The sequence below is a fragment of the Plasmodium fragile genome (genome assembly GCF_000956335.1).
Source record: "Plasmodium fragile strain nilgiri unplaced genomic scaffold supercont1.100, whole genome shotgun sequence".
Lineage (NCBI taxonomy): Eukaryota > Apicomplexa > Aconoidasida > Haemosporida > Plasmodiidae > Plasmodium > Plasmodium fragile.
The window spans coordinates 41,814-55,663 of record NW_012192680.1 but is presented as its reverse complement, the minus strand read 5'-3'; the positions used below and the strand labels follow the sequence as shown (position 1 = coordinate 55,663).

General features: G+C 50.8%; 3 protein-coding genes across 3 annotated transcripts in view; all 3 read left to right on the top strand.

Moving 5' to 3' along the window:
• Positions 1-604: 604 nt before the first annotated feature.
• On the top strand, positions 605-3,364 carry AK88_05185 (uncharacterized protein; the record flags this gene model as incomplete). The annotated part of the gene is made up of 4 exons (XM_012482787.1): positions 605-842; positions 1,009-1,083; positions 1,295-2,028; positions 2,234-3,364. Coding segments are annotated over 4 exons (2,178 nt in total), but the record flags the coding sequence as incomplete, so codon positions are not given.
• Positions 3,365-4,432: 1,068 nt separating this feature from the next.
• On the top strand, positions 4,433-8,930 carry AK88_05184 (uncharacterized protein; the record flags this gene model as incomplete). The annotated part of the gene is made up of 6 exons (XM_012482786.1): positions 4,433-4,510; positions 4,658-5,492; positions 5,625-5,693; positions 6,224-6,499; positions 6,978-7,555; positions 7,728-8,930. 6 exons carry the CDS (start codon positions 4,433-4,435, stop codon positions 8,928-8,930), a joined length of 3,039 nt encoding a protein of 1,012 aa, XP_012338209.1.
• A 1,522-nt stretch (positions 8,931-10,452) lies between these two features.
• AK88_05183 (uncharacterized protein) overlaps positions 10,453-13,850 on the top strand; it is a gene marked incomplete at both ends in the record, with an annotated part of 7,221 nt that continues 3,823 nt past the window's right edge. The window contains 4 exons of the mRNA XM_012482785.1: positions 10,453-11,065; positions 11,416-11,684; positions 11,864-12,626; positions 13,033-13,770. Coding sequence (XP_012338208.1) covers positions 10,453-11,065; positions 11,416-11,684; positions 11,864-12,626; positions 13,033-13,770 — 2,383 coding nt within the window. The remainder of the gene's footprint in view (positions 11,066-11,415; positions 11,685-11,863; positions 12,627-13,032; positions 13,771-13,850) is intronic.

Sequence of the window (13,850 nt, the reverse complement as noted above, 5' to 3'; positions counted from 1 at the left end):
CGCGGCGGGCACACAACGCGCACGTGGCGGAACAACGCAACGGCACCACAACAACGCAGACGGGGCGCCACGGCAACAACACGAACGGGAAACAACGCACACACGGCGGCACAGCCACCAGCGGTGTGCAATAGCACGGCACACGACTTCGTTCACGTTGAGCGGCGCGGCCACGACGGCATCGGCAGCGGCAGCGGTAGCGGCGACGACGGACGCCGCGGAGACGAGATGACGCCGACAACAAATACGTGCACTGCTATCATCCATCCCGACCCAGTCGACCGAGTTCACCTCACCGTGCGCTTGCTGCCTCCTCACCCAGTTCACGCAGTGCGGAGTCCACCGAGTCCATCTCGATCCATGCAGCCGACCCTACCGCGCCGCTACCTGACCGCAGCATGCCGCCCCTTCTGTCTACCACTTGTGTGCTGTTTTTTTTTATCATGTGTCTACCATCTTTCTCCTTTTTGCAGGCGCTGGAGGACCGGCGGCCCGCAAGCCCGCGGTCACGAAACCACAAGCACCGGCATCTCCAGTATTACCAGCAAGACCACCACCTCCGCCACCAGGACCACCACCGTCACCTCCTACACCCACAAAAGAGGGAACGGACGCGCATTCACCACCGTCAAAAGCAGATTCATCTGCGGAAGGAACCTCACAGGGCAAAGGTAAGACATTAAGGGACTCCAAGAAAAAGCCTGAGGAGAACAAAGAGAAATGCAGTGAGGATGAGACTGACCATGACAAGGTTTTTGATTGTCTTCAGAAGCAGGAGGACCTTGCAAACGCAGGGACAGGAGTGAACCAACCGGACGGCTCCGAAAAATACGACGGAAAGGGTCCTGTGGGTGTCCACGGAGCTTCCCGTTCCATAGAAGTATCGGCGGGGACCTCCTTTACTGCTCCCGTAGTACCCCCAGGTACGAATAATGCACAGTCCGGAAAGGAAGAAACAACAAAAAATAAAATAAAATAAAAAACAACCAACACACAACTTTTCCGGAGCCAGAAACCAAACGTCGAATGAGAATGATGGGCAGCGTCAGCGGCAGAGCGACAGCGATGGGTCGGCCGCGGGATGTAGACGTCGACGTCGACACAGACAGACACACACACACACACTGTGTGTGTTGTGTGGGACAGAGAGACTCTTTTCCCGGAGTGGCACCTGCCACGCCGTCCCAATACACGGGTCAACCTTAAACGACGGACCGTGTGGTCAACCATGGGACCAATCACCGCACAAAACATGAGTGTCATCCTGTTCCCATTTGTTCGTCCAACCATTCAGGTGAAGCAACAACAGTGGATTCAACAACAGACGCCACTCAACCTGACAAGTCTAATCAGGCCGGGTATAATCCTAAGGATGTGAATCCTGTGGCAAGTACTAATGAGGATGAAGCGAAAGAAAAACCAAATCAGGAGAATGAACAGAAGGAAGGAGCAAAGGCTGCGGACACTGCGGGCAAGGATGTTTCCTCCGTGAAGCAACCCAACACCGAAAAGAGTAGCCCTTGCTCAGGTATATCGGACGATGAATATGATACAGGAAGATGCGGTTTCACCTTATTTGACAAAAGCAGTCCCCAATGCCCTAATGGGCCGGATTCCACCTCGCCTGGTAACTCTGCGGGTGGTGTTGGCTCCACGCAGATCCAGAATCCTGGTTCTTCGGGACCAGGTTCCACGGCAGTATCGGGTGATGGAAGCAGTCACACAGGAACACGTGGAGGACAGCAAGGTGACTCGGCCTCCAGTTCATCCAACTTTGGACTACCTAATTTTGACTTAGCTAACATGATTCCCAAGGGACCCAATGTTCCTGGGGGTGGATTCGTACCCCTTAAGCGGGAACATGTCACACTGAATGAAGACAATGAAAAATTAATGAAACAAGGACCTCCGAGTCATGGCGGTCCTGATGGACCCGACCTAACCGCCGACGTCCTTACCGCCACTACTCCCGTACTCTTCTTCCTGTCCGCCGTCACCGTCGCCCTACTGGGTTATTCCCTTTGGAAGGTAAGCACACATCCACACAAGCGCACACACAACGCACATACGACGCGACACCGTATATGAGCATCCGTCATATGTACCATTAGAAAAGTGTTCCCAATGGGATGTTTTGTACGATCATTCTAGCACAAATGTACGCCTACACCCGCGTTCATTCCTTTTATCCTACCGTGCCCACCCTCGTCTTTACCCCCCTTTTTCTGTTTAGCATTTTGCCTACGTCGCCAAACGACGACGCACGTTTCGCACCGTTCGTGACGTGCCGTCACCGCCACTCGACGAAGAAATTCTAGAGCATCTACAACGCGGCGAACTAACGCCACGCGATTACGGGTACACCCTGGTTAGGGATACGCAACCTGCGTCAACATCCGGTAGAGGCCGCTCACCACGCGTGCATAAGCGCACGCTTATCGAGCTACATCTAGAAGTGCTACACGAACGTGAAGCGGCATCTTGGGAAAACGTCAAAGACGACTATTTGCAGATTGTCGTGCAGCAGTTTGCGCAGGATTTGATGCGGTGCGGCCAGGGCTATAGTAGTTCCACGGTGTGTGCTGCGCACCTCGATTCACCAAACGACGATGCGACAACGCAGTGTCCACCCACCAATTCCGACGGACCGGACGCATGCCCATTGCATGACCCCGATGCATGGAGTTGTATGGACAGCATACAGTTCGCAACGGACCCTTCTGCATCTAACGAAGAGGACCGATGGCATTGTATGGAGACCATACAATTAGACGATGAACAACATGGCTATTCCGACCACGGTGACGCGACGTCGTACTGCGCCCAATGGATTCCCTGGATTGAACAACACAAACATATTCTGCGGGACTGCACGACGCAGCCGTGGTTTCTGCAATTGAAATCGGAATGGAAACAATACCTGCGCGAGCACATGGCGGCAAACGCCGACCACGGGCACACTGCATTAGGTGAGCGTCGCAATATCCCATCCACGGCAAGGAAGAAAAGGCGGTTGTGGAAAGAATGGGTAGCGCAACAACATCGGCAAATGTGTATGTATAACGCGCAGGAGTGGTGCCAACATTTGTTGAATAGTGTAGAGCAGGCGGCAGTATCGCACAACGGCCAAGCACCTCGAGTTGACGCAGCCTTAGCAGTGGACAAAGTAATGGGCACAGCAGATGTTCTAAGAGTGCGAGATGTACCGCGGTCACAACCACTGCATCGGCAACCTTACATGAAAAAACGGGCAACCGCTCAAACATGGATACTGATCCTGGCATTAGTCATAGAACAGTGCGAGGTCGAATGTCGTTTGCAGGAGAGGGAGTATTATGTGGATGATCTATTGGAGCAACTGTGACATTAGGATGACGGCGCATATGCATGCGAAATAACGCATGCTATCCGTACACCACTTTTACTTCATTATGTGGTATACATAATGTATTTCCCGTTTACATTATTCCATACCTTCTTTTTTTTTTTTTCTGCTCTGTTCTGCGTACTTGTGCTTACTTTTGCCTTGTTTTGTTCTTTTTCTGTGTAGTCCACTTCTATTAATATAACTATGGGCACAGGGAGGTACCGGTTAAATGCATAACAAAACGTAGATTTACATGAATAATATGACGCCGTAGTCTTCTCCTTTATGTGAAGTGAATTATTAAAAGATGAGCACCTGCATTCGAAGGGTATGGTGTAGCACTAATATAGAATGCGACTACGCATTCGCGTATAAGGAGAGATTGTCTCTCCGCGCAAACGCGGCCGGGTAAACCCATTGTCCGAGTACCGCGGCCGCGTGTACGAAGGCGGAGAGATTGTCTCGCCGAGCAAACGCGTCGACCAACGCGGCCGAGTGTAAGAAGGATTCGACGAAGTAGCCCCGGGACGGGGAGGCAGCAACACACATCTTATGTGGCAGGGAAGAACGCCGGCAAGAAGGCGGCCACGAAGGCAGCAACCTCGCCAGCAGCATTGATGTTGTTGTCGCTACTGCGGTTTGGTTGTGTACGCACACAGAGAGACAGTGTGTGTGAAGGCGTGTAGTGAAAAAAGGGTGTAGAAAGGGCGGGGGGTGTTATTCATGACGGTGTTGCGTGAGTAGGTAGCGTCGTAGTACTTGGTTTTTCCAGTTCTTCTCGTTACTTTTATTCTTGTTTTTTTTCTTCCCTGTGCCCTGTATTTGAAATTCCCTTTGACATTTTTGGTTTGGGTCCATGCTGGCTTCTACCTTTATGTGCTTCATTTTTTCTGTTTTTATGGAATATTTGATTGCCACGCACGCAGCAGTGCACACAGACTGAAGCTGTATTAGGGACTAAAATTGGACGCCACCTCGACTTCATTTAATATAACAACAATACGAATAATAGTAATGTATAGGTATTTATAACGGGTACCGTGTATTTCAGTGACCAGTAGTAATATGGGATCGGTAGATTTGGCGAATGCATTGGCGCAATGGGTAATCCGCGCGGGGATTCCCGATCAGGACAAGTATGAGGTAGGCACATACATGCATAGAACAGCAACACGGGGCGTGCAGTGCCCTGCTGTTATTGGTACACGTGAGAATGCAGCACATCGGGGCACATAGCATTCAAGCACAAATGCGCATGTATATATTTCCTGTGTTTCTCTTACATTGTAGGAAATGGTGTGGAACAAGACTAAAGAGGTCATGGCGGAATTTGTGGACTACATGCAGAATGACGACATAATATCGTATGCAACGCCCTGTGGTAACGCAGGATGGGAGCACCAGAAATACCCCGCCGGTGTGCGCGGAGTAGGACAAACGGTGGGCGATAAAATTGTATGCGTACTTATGGTAGGGGCATTATATTTCATGAATGGGTGGAATCGTGCAGAACAAGTTAGACCAAAGGAGGATGCAACCAATGAAAGCATAAGGGAGCACTTGCGCTGTATAATAGTACATATGTTCAGTCAAGTATTACACGAATCCGTGTGCAGAAGTAGGTGGGCCACATTGTATGCATGGTACTCGATGGTAGAATTCGGACAGGGGGACGGTGTTGGGGGAGGTTTAATAAAGAAGGGAACATGTGGTAGAAACATATCTTCGGATGTGCAAATAAGGGAAGTTAAGTTAAATGAAAAAGTCAAACTATGGTTAGGGCAAAATAGTACACTCAAAAAGGCAATACATAAAATAACAGGAAATACACTGTGCAAGACGCCGTGGCAGGACGAATGGAACCTAGAGGACATCCTGGGGAAGGGGCAAGCAAATGTAGCAGATGCGGGGAGATTGCGAATTGTTACGATGGTGAAAAACTTGGAGGGAGAGATGAGGGAACTATTGACGGCAATCGGAAAACAAGTACAGCAAGAAGTACGAGACCGGGAAGACGCGAAAAGGAGGGAATTAGGTGAGACAGGCGAGGTTTGGGGATCCTCAGACAGCTTCGAACGCAACAGGACGGATAAGTACACACACGACAACTACAGACCGTTTCGAAGTAAAAGGGGAGGTGCAAAGTGCAACGCGACACACGATGGACAAATGTGAACGACGTTCATTCCTGTGTCCTTTCACGAACACAAAACGTACATACTAACCCTTGTAATTCCTATTTCTTCCTTTATTGCAGCGAAGGATGACCAAAACGGGGAGGCCGCCACGACGACTACTGTGCCGGCTGCAACAACAGGATCGACAGGTAAGGAGCGATGGGAGAAAGCACGAATGCGACCACTACGGCTGCACACGAATACTACGCACGCATGGCACGGCCACATACGGATATGCGGCGGAACGCCACCCCCTCGTTGAGCCGAGCAAAGTGGAGGCCACGACCGGCGCGACGAGCGTACCGTGTAGCGGCGACGAGGAAACGGACGAGGCATGCACAGGCTGCGAGATAACGGAGCGTGACGGCAACAACACATACAAGTGTACTGCTACCATCTAGCCCAGTTCACCGAGTACACTGCGTCCACCTCGACCCACTGCATCGTACCGATGCATCGATCCATGCAGCCGACCTTCCGTGTCGCTACCTGACCCGACCGTACCACACCACACCGACCATTTCCTTCCTTTCGTTTTCTTTTCTTTCTTCTTCTTCTAACACCGTCCGCTTGCGGCCGCTACCTGACCCCACCGTCCCGGCCCCCTTCTTTCTGTACCACTTGTGTCCTTTTGTTGTTTATCATCTTTTTACCATCGTTCTTCCTGGTTCATTTGCAGCGAAGGAGAAGGAGAAGAAGAAAGAGGCAAGACCACCAGAACCTCCACCAGCGCAAACACCAACGGAACCACCGGTCGCAGGAGGCACACCAGTAGGGCAAGGACCAGGACCTGGACAACAACCCCCACCACCACCAACAGGTAACACGTGTACAGAGAGTTCCACCAGTACGAATACTAGCGCATCCGGTGTTAGCGTAAGCTTCGGGTGTACCTCAGACAAGGAGTTAGGAGTTCCACCCAGTACAATCCTGCCTCCCCCTGATCCTGCACCAGGTAACAAGTCGTATGCATCATAGTGCACATACGCACCCTACGTACCATTAGACCGAAAAAACAACACACAGACTCACACAATTTTCCGCAGAGCCAGGGAGAGACAACACGGAGAGCGAGAACCCAAACGTCGAATGAAGCCCAGGGGCGCAGAGAGCGAGCGACTGGTCGGCAGCGGGATGTAGACGTAGCCAGATGTCGCCACACACACACACTGTGTGTGTTGTGTTGTGTGTTGTGTGTTGTGTTGTGTGTGTTGTGTGGGAGAGAGAGAGAGTCTTTTCCCGGAGTGCCACCCTGCCCCATCGCCCCGTCTCCCCGCCGCCTGCCTCCGTCCCCTCCGTCCCCGTGGCACCATGTGGGCAACCGTGACATTGTTGTCAAGGATCGGTTGGAACCGTATGGCCAACGAACCATGCATTCATCGTAACAAACTTCACTGTTGACACTTATGCTTGTTCTTCCCTTAAACATATAGGTAATACTGCATCCAAGGATACAGAGAGTAAGAATGGGACAGAAGCCGGATCAGCACAACCAACATCAGGACCCGCACCAGCAGCAACACCAACGACGCCAGCACAGGGATCATCAGGATCATCAGCAGACCCAGCACCTGCACCACAACCGAATGGTGCGTCGGGTGGGGAACGAAAGGGCGGTGCTGATGGAGCCGGAGAAGGCAGTGACGACGACTTCTCATGGGTAGATAAGAACCCATGGGGAAATAGCACGACAGGTGCCGGAGCATCGGCATCCGGCACAATGCGATTAAGGCCATCGTCGAACGGAAAATCTGGAGCATCAGCTGCAACATCCCCGACAGACCGTAAGCAGTTCGAACTTGAACTTGCTTCACCTGCACTCAACATACACGGTGCCACAGGAGGATTCGTGCCACCGGTTCCAGCAGCTGGCACAGTCAGTTCATCGGGTGTAACTCCAGGTGACTATGCTGTCCCAGACCTAACCGGCACGGTCCTTACCGCCACTACTCCCGTCCTGTTTTTTCTCGCTTCCGTCACCGTCGCCCTTCTTGGTTATTCCCTATGGAAGGTAAGTATACACGCCAATGCGGGCATGCCGCATGTGCAGGATGTTTATACCTCAGAACATCCCTACGGGTTACCATATATGATCGTTATAACCAATATATTCCTACACCCGCGTTCACTCCTTTTATCCTACCGTCCTCACCCTGCTCTTTACCCCCTTTTTCTTTGCTTAGTATTTTGCGCACCTCGCCAAGCGGCGCCGAACATATCGAACCGTTCGTGACGTGCCGTCACCGCCACTCGACGAAGAAATTCTAGACCATCTACAACGCGGCGACCTACCGCCACCCGATTACGGGTACACGATGGTTAGGGCACGACGTCGCGATAAATTTGCCGACCGACGACGACGTCATCCACGCGTGCATAAGCGCACGATCATCGAGCTACATCTAGAACTGCTCAACGAATGTGAAGCGACCGCATGGGAAAACGTCAAAGACGACTATTTGCAGATTGTCGTGCAGGAGTTTGCACAGGAGTTTGCGCAGGATTTGATGCGGGACGAGGAAACGAATAACAATATCTTAGATGTTTCTACCTCGCACGCCTCTGTAACAACCCACGATTCAACAACCGACCATTCGACAACCGCCGATTCGACAACAGACGACTCGAAAACCCGGGATCCCACGGAAACGGATACATTCTCACCTAATGAGGACGACCCATGGAGTTGTATGGAATCCATACATACCGCAACAGAACAGAGTCCCGCTACTGGTCCCGAGGACGCGACGTCGTACTGCACACAATGGATCACTTGGATGGAGCGTAACAAACATATTTTGCGGGCGTGCACGACGCAGCCGTGGTTTTTGCAATTAACAGCGGATTGGAAACAATACCTGCTTGCACACATGGCGGCAAACGACGACAACGTCGTCTCCGCGCACCGTGAGTTCCGTGACGCGGCAACCGTGCCGATGATGAAACTGCGGTTGTGGAAAGAATGGGTAGCGCAACAACATGAGCTTATGAATATATATGGTGAGGAGGCGTGGTTCCAATACCTATGGAGTAATATCGCGCAGTCAGGAGTAGTAACAGAGGAAGACGGCATGCCGGAACAGATACGAACGGTGGAAGGAGTGAGTCACATACACACAGTAGATGAAAAACCCACCACATTTGTAACAGACCAGGGGCCACCTGTAGAAAAAGAATTAAAAGTAGAAGGAGCACTGGAAGGCGGATCAGCTTTGAAAGTGCGACATTTACCACAACAGCAACTGCATCCGCAACCTTACATGAAAAAACGGTTAACCGCTACAATATGGATGCTGCTCCTTGCATTAATCATTGAGGAGTGCGAGCTCGAATGTCGTTTGCAGCAGACGCAGTTATATGTGGATGAACTATTGCACAAGCTCTGACATTCGCATGACGGCGCATATGAATGGGAAATAACGCATGCTAACCGTAGGCCACTTTTACTTCATTATGTGATATACATAGTATATTTCTTGTTTGTACTATTCCATACGTTTTTTTTTTCTGCTCTGTTATGCTTGTGCTTACTTTTGCCTTGTTTTGTTCTTTTTCTGTGTATTCAACTTCTATTAATATAACTATGGGGACAGGGTGGTACACGTCAAATGCATATAAAATGTAGATTTAAATGAATAATATGAAGGGGCAGAATTCTCCTTTATGGGACATTCATTATTAAAAGATGAGCACGTGCATTCTACGGGTATAGTGCACAACACACATAGCATGCGCCTACGCATTCGAGTATAAGGACAGATTGTCTCTCCGAGCACACGCGGCCGGGTAAACGCGATTGTCGACGAGGTAGCCGAGTGTAAGAAAGGAGGGAGAGATTGTCTCTCCGAGCAAACGCGGCCTACCGTAAGACGCATTCGAGGCCCGATTCGACGAAGTAGCCGCGTGTAAGAACGGCGGGAGACATGGTCTCTCCGCGCAAACGCAGGCCGAGTGAAGCAGTTCGACGAAGTAGCCGAGTGTAAGAACGGAGGGAGACATTGTCTCTCCGAGCAAACGCGGCCGGGTAAAGCACATTGTAGCCGCGTGCAAGACGGATTCGACCAAGGATTGTCCGAGTGTAAGAAGGAGGAGCAGATTGTCTCTCCGAGCAAAGGCGTCGACCACCGCGGCCGGGTAAACGGAGATTGTCCGAGGAAGTAGCCGCGTGCATGAACGAGGAGATTGTCTCTCCGAGCAACCGCGTCGACCAACGCGGCTCGCGTGTAACAACGATTCGACGAAGTAGCCCAGTGTAACCACGATTCGACGAAGTAGCCGAGTGTAAGAACGGAGGGAGACATGGTCTCTCCGAGCAAACGAGGCTGCCACCATACGCAAAATCACCACTAGACCAAGAAACAACAAGTAAAGACAAGCCGATGGCGGATGCTGTAAGTGCAATTATAACACACGACAAGTATGGGGAACCAGCAGCACGAGTAATGGGGTGCATAAATGTTTTTGTAAAGCGTGTGAGCATACTGTGTGGCCCCGGCGGACGTGCCGGTATAGTGTACATTGGAATATCGCATAATCCCCTTCTCTTTATGTTTTTTTTTTCTTGTCTCTTTGTCTTTTTTTTACTTTTTATTCGTAATGTAGGATGAATTCTGGAGAGGTCCGAAAGGTACGGACTTTATTTCAAAGCTAAGGGTAACGTGGGTCCAACAGTATGGAGCGGGAGGGGCCAAGACAGACATACAAATTAATGTAAGTGTACAAAAATATGGTGGAGTCATATAGGGGTAAAACCGGTGCACAGTGGTGTTGGATACCATGTATATAGAACAATGCATATATGGTATAACGTTCCATGGGCGCAAAAGAACCGAGCACGTATGAGCCATATATATACATATATGTTCATCCTCTTCATTTTGCACAAAACAGACAGCGATGTGGGAAAAAATGGAAGCATTGCAAAAAGAGATTGCGAAGAACATGAAAGGGGAGAACGATAAGGAGGACGGCATACCTGAAACATTGTGCAGTACGTATCAAACCGGAAATGAACCAGTAAGTGAAGAGGACAAAGCTAGGTGTGCACTACTTGCACGAATAATGTTCTACATCGACGGGTTAAACGGTGAGGGTTCAACAGTCGATCAACGACGGGAAAACACCAATATGAAACAGATAGAGGACGCAATGAAGTGTATAATAGGCAGTGTATACATAAGGAAAATAATGAAGCTCGCATGCTGGGAGCAGCGTATTCGCGAACATGCACTGAACGCCGTGGACGAACATGTAAATGAAATGCAAGGCACAAGCAGAAGCAGGAAGTGTGTGAATTGGGAATTTGGGAATACATGCGTAGGGGGTTTTATTCCTGAATCGAAAATTACGCAATGGATGCTGAGCGATAGAACTGTTACGGACAGAGTGCAGGACGCTGCACGCGATTCGTCGTGTGCAGGACAGGACTGGACACGTAGGATACAGGCCACGGAACAGCGCGCAAACGAGGGCATACACGCTACGCAATGTGCAGGAAGTCAAGGCAAAGCACATTTCAATGGTAAGTGCATGCTGCGTACAATGAATAATCATCAGGACGCAGGTAGAAAGCATATTCATGAACATTCGGGCAGGCCAAAACAAGTGCAATGGAACAGTGGGCCCAGGGGCAATATCCGATGGATGAAGCGGCGGAGGCGAGCGACCGAGCTGCACGAGGGAGGACGGAGCGGGACGGCGAGTATGTAGCGACGGGAGCGGACACGAGATGACAGCGACAACAAATAAAAGTTGTACTGCTACCGTCCACCTAACCCGACGCATCCGAACAGGCCGCCCCGCCAGCCACCACCCCTGTCTACCAGTTCTCCTTTATCATCTTTTCATCCTTCTTCCTCTTCTTCCTTCCAGCGACATCAGGACACGGGGACCAAGGAAGCCCAAGACCAGCCGCCGCGGCCAAACCAGTAGCGGCGAAACCGGCATCACCACCGTCATCGGGGACGGGGGGGACGACGTCAACGACGACGGCAACATCTGGTGGTGGTGGTACTGGTAAGGGCCGTGATGCCGCTGCCGGACCGAAGGAAGGAACGAAGACGGCCCCAGCAGGGGAATGTCAAGGGGACAGATTATCGGAGTGGAAGCATAAGCCAGTGTACGTGGTGCAGCCACATAATGTAAGTTCGAGTAGACAGTGAGCACGGAAAGAGCAAGAAGGAGGAATAAACAGGCATAGAGAACCGTAGAACTGGTCCATAGGGTGCATGCAGATATAAGACAGTGCATGTTTCCGGAAATTGCAATGTGCTTGACAGGTGAACATACGTATCCCTCTATTTTCATGTACATAATACAGAAAGACCATCTGCAAAAATTGAATAAAGTGTTGGAAGATTTTAAAGAATACATGGATGAACACAAAGACAAAGAACAAGCATATGGTGCCAACTGTTATAATGCAGGTTGGGATGATATAGACAAGGACAACGTCCATTACATGGGCCAAAAAGTGGCGGACGTAGTACGATGCAGATTCATGACTCTTGCATTAGGCTTTGCAAATGGGTGGACAGCCACAAAGCAGGATAGGAACGACACAGTGAAAATGGATCCGGAAGAACAGAATAGCCTAAGATGTGAAGTAGTGAATGTATTTGGACACCTACTGAGACACAGGTATTGTCCACAGCAAGAAAAGTGGAGAAGAGGTACAGAATATGCCGGTATAGCATTCAAGCAGATGAAGAGTCCCGAGCAACATGGACACGGAGGACTGGGGGGCCCTGTAATGGAAGGGAAGTGCACAATGTGTGGGTATGGACATAATAAACAGCACGTAGACGCAGTAAATTTGGACATAGTAAACTGGTTGTTGCAGCAAACCAAAATATTGGAAGGCATGGAGCAAATAGAAGGGGGGGCAGACTGTAATACGAAGTGGAAGGAGTATACAGCAAACAAGAGGAAGGACGATGACAACAGTAAAGTGGACGAAAAGAAAATCACTGAAATAAAAGAACAGGAAAAGGAGGTAGTGGAGGCGGCAAAAAAGACCATTGAGGACTTAAAGAAAAAGGTAGAAGAGGAAATTGCACACAAGGCAAAGGCGGCACCGAACGGTAAGAATATGGCTCATAAGCACACGCATCATACGGCCGCTACCTATACGGCCGAATATGAATGGCACCGCCGCCAACAGCAACACGCACGCACGCGGCGGCACAGCACCACACTTCGTTGACGTTCAGCGGGGTCGACCACGACGGCAGAGGTAGCGGTAGCGGTTGCGGAGCGGCCGGAGATGAGTGCCCACGGCAGCGGAGACGACATGACGGCAACAACATAAAAGTTGTACGGCTACCATCTAGTCCAAGTTCACCGAGTCGTACATCGACCCACTGCATCGACGCATGCAGCCGACCCTACCCTGCCACTACCTGATCGAACCGTCCCGGCCCCCTTCTTTCTGTGCCACTTGTGTCCTTTTTTTTTTTTATCATCTACCATCTGTCTTCTATCCTATAGCATCAGACCAGAGCAACAAGACAGGCCAGGACTCCTCTCCGAAGGCTTCAGGGAAAGAAAAAGCAAGTAACGGACCACAGGGAACAGGCACCACACCATCAGGAACATCAGCAGATACATCAAACCTGGGAAGGGCAGATGTCACACCTGGACGAAAGGACGGGGGTTCCCAACCACAAGCACCTGCATCCCCAGTCTTACCAGCAGCACCACCACCTCCTGCTCCACCACCAGAACCGGCACCAGAAGAAGGGAAAAACGGAGCACAAGGTGATGCAGCACCGGCACCACCAGCAGGAGCAGAACTAGGGCGCAAGGGTGATGCAGGACCAGCTGGTCCACAGGGAGAAACTGGAGCAGAGGGTGAAGCAGGTCCAACCGGACCACAGGCGGATCCCGCATCAGGGGCAGCTGCGGGACCCGTACAACCACCCCGACCTGCGCCACCACCAGGCCGGCCTAGTGGAACAGAGGATCAAGCAACCACATCACCACTACCCGCAGCTCCACAGCCGCCTAAGAAGGACGACACTACCCCAGTTACAGCACCGGCAGCAACATCTCCAGGTAAGGCGACATGTCCTGGTAGTAACGGCCCATCTCCAGGTGTCTCCATTAGTTGTGAGACTACCTCGGATGAGGTATTAGGCATGACACCAGAAGTCACAAAACTCCTGGCGCAGGACGAGAAGGAGCGGGCAAAGGCACCCATTAGTCCTAACCCAAGTTCAGAGACAGGTGAATCTAGCAGTGTGCACGCAACACATATGCACTAATAACAGTAGTGAAAAAAAAACAAAAACCAAAAAAAAAACACA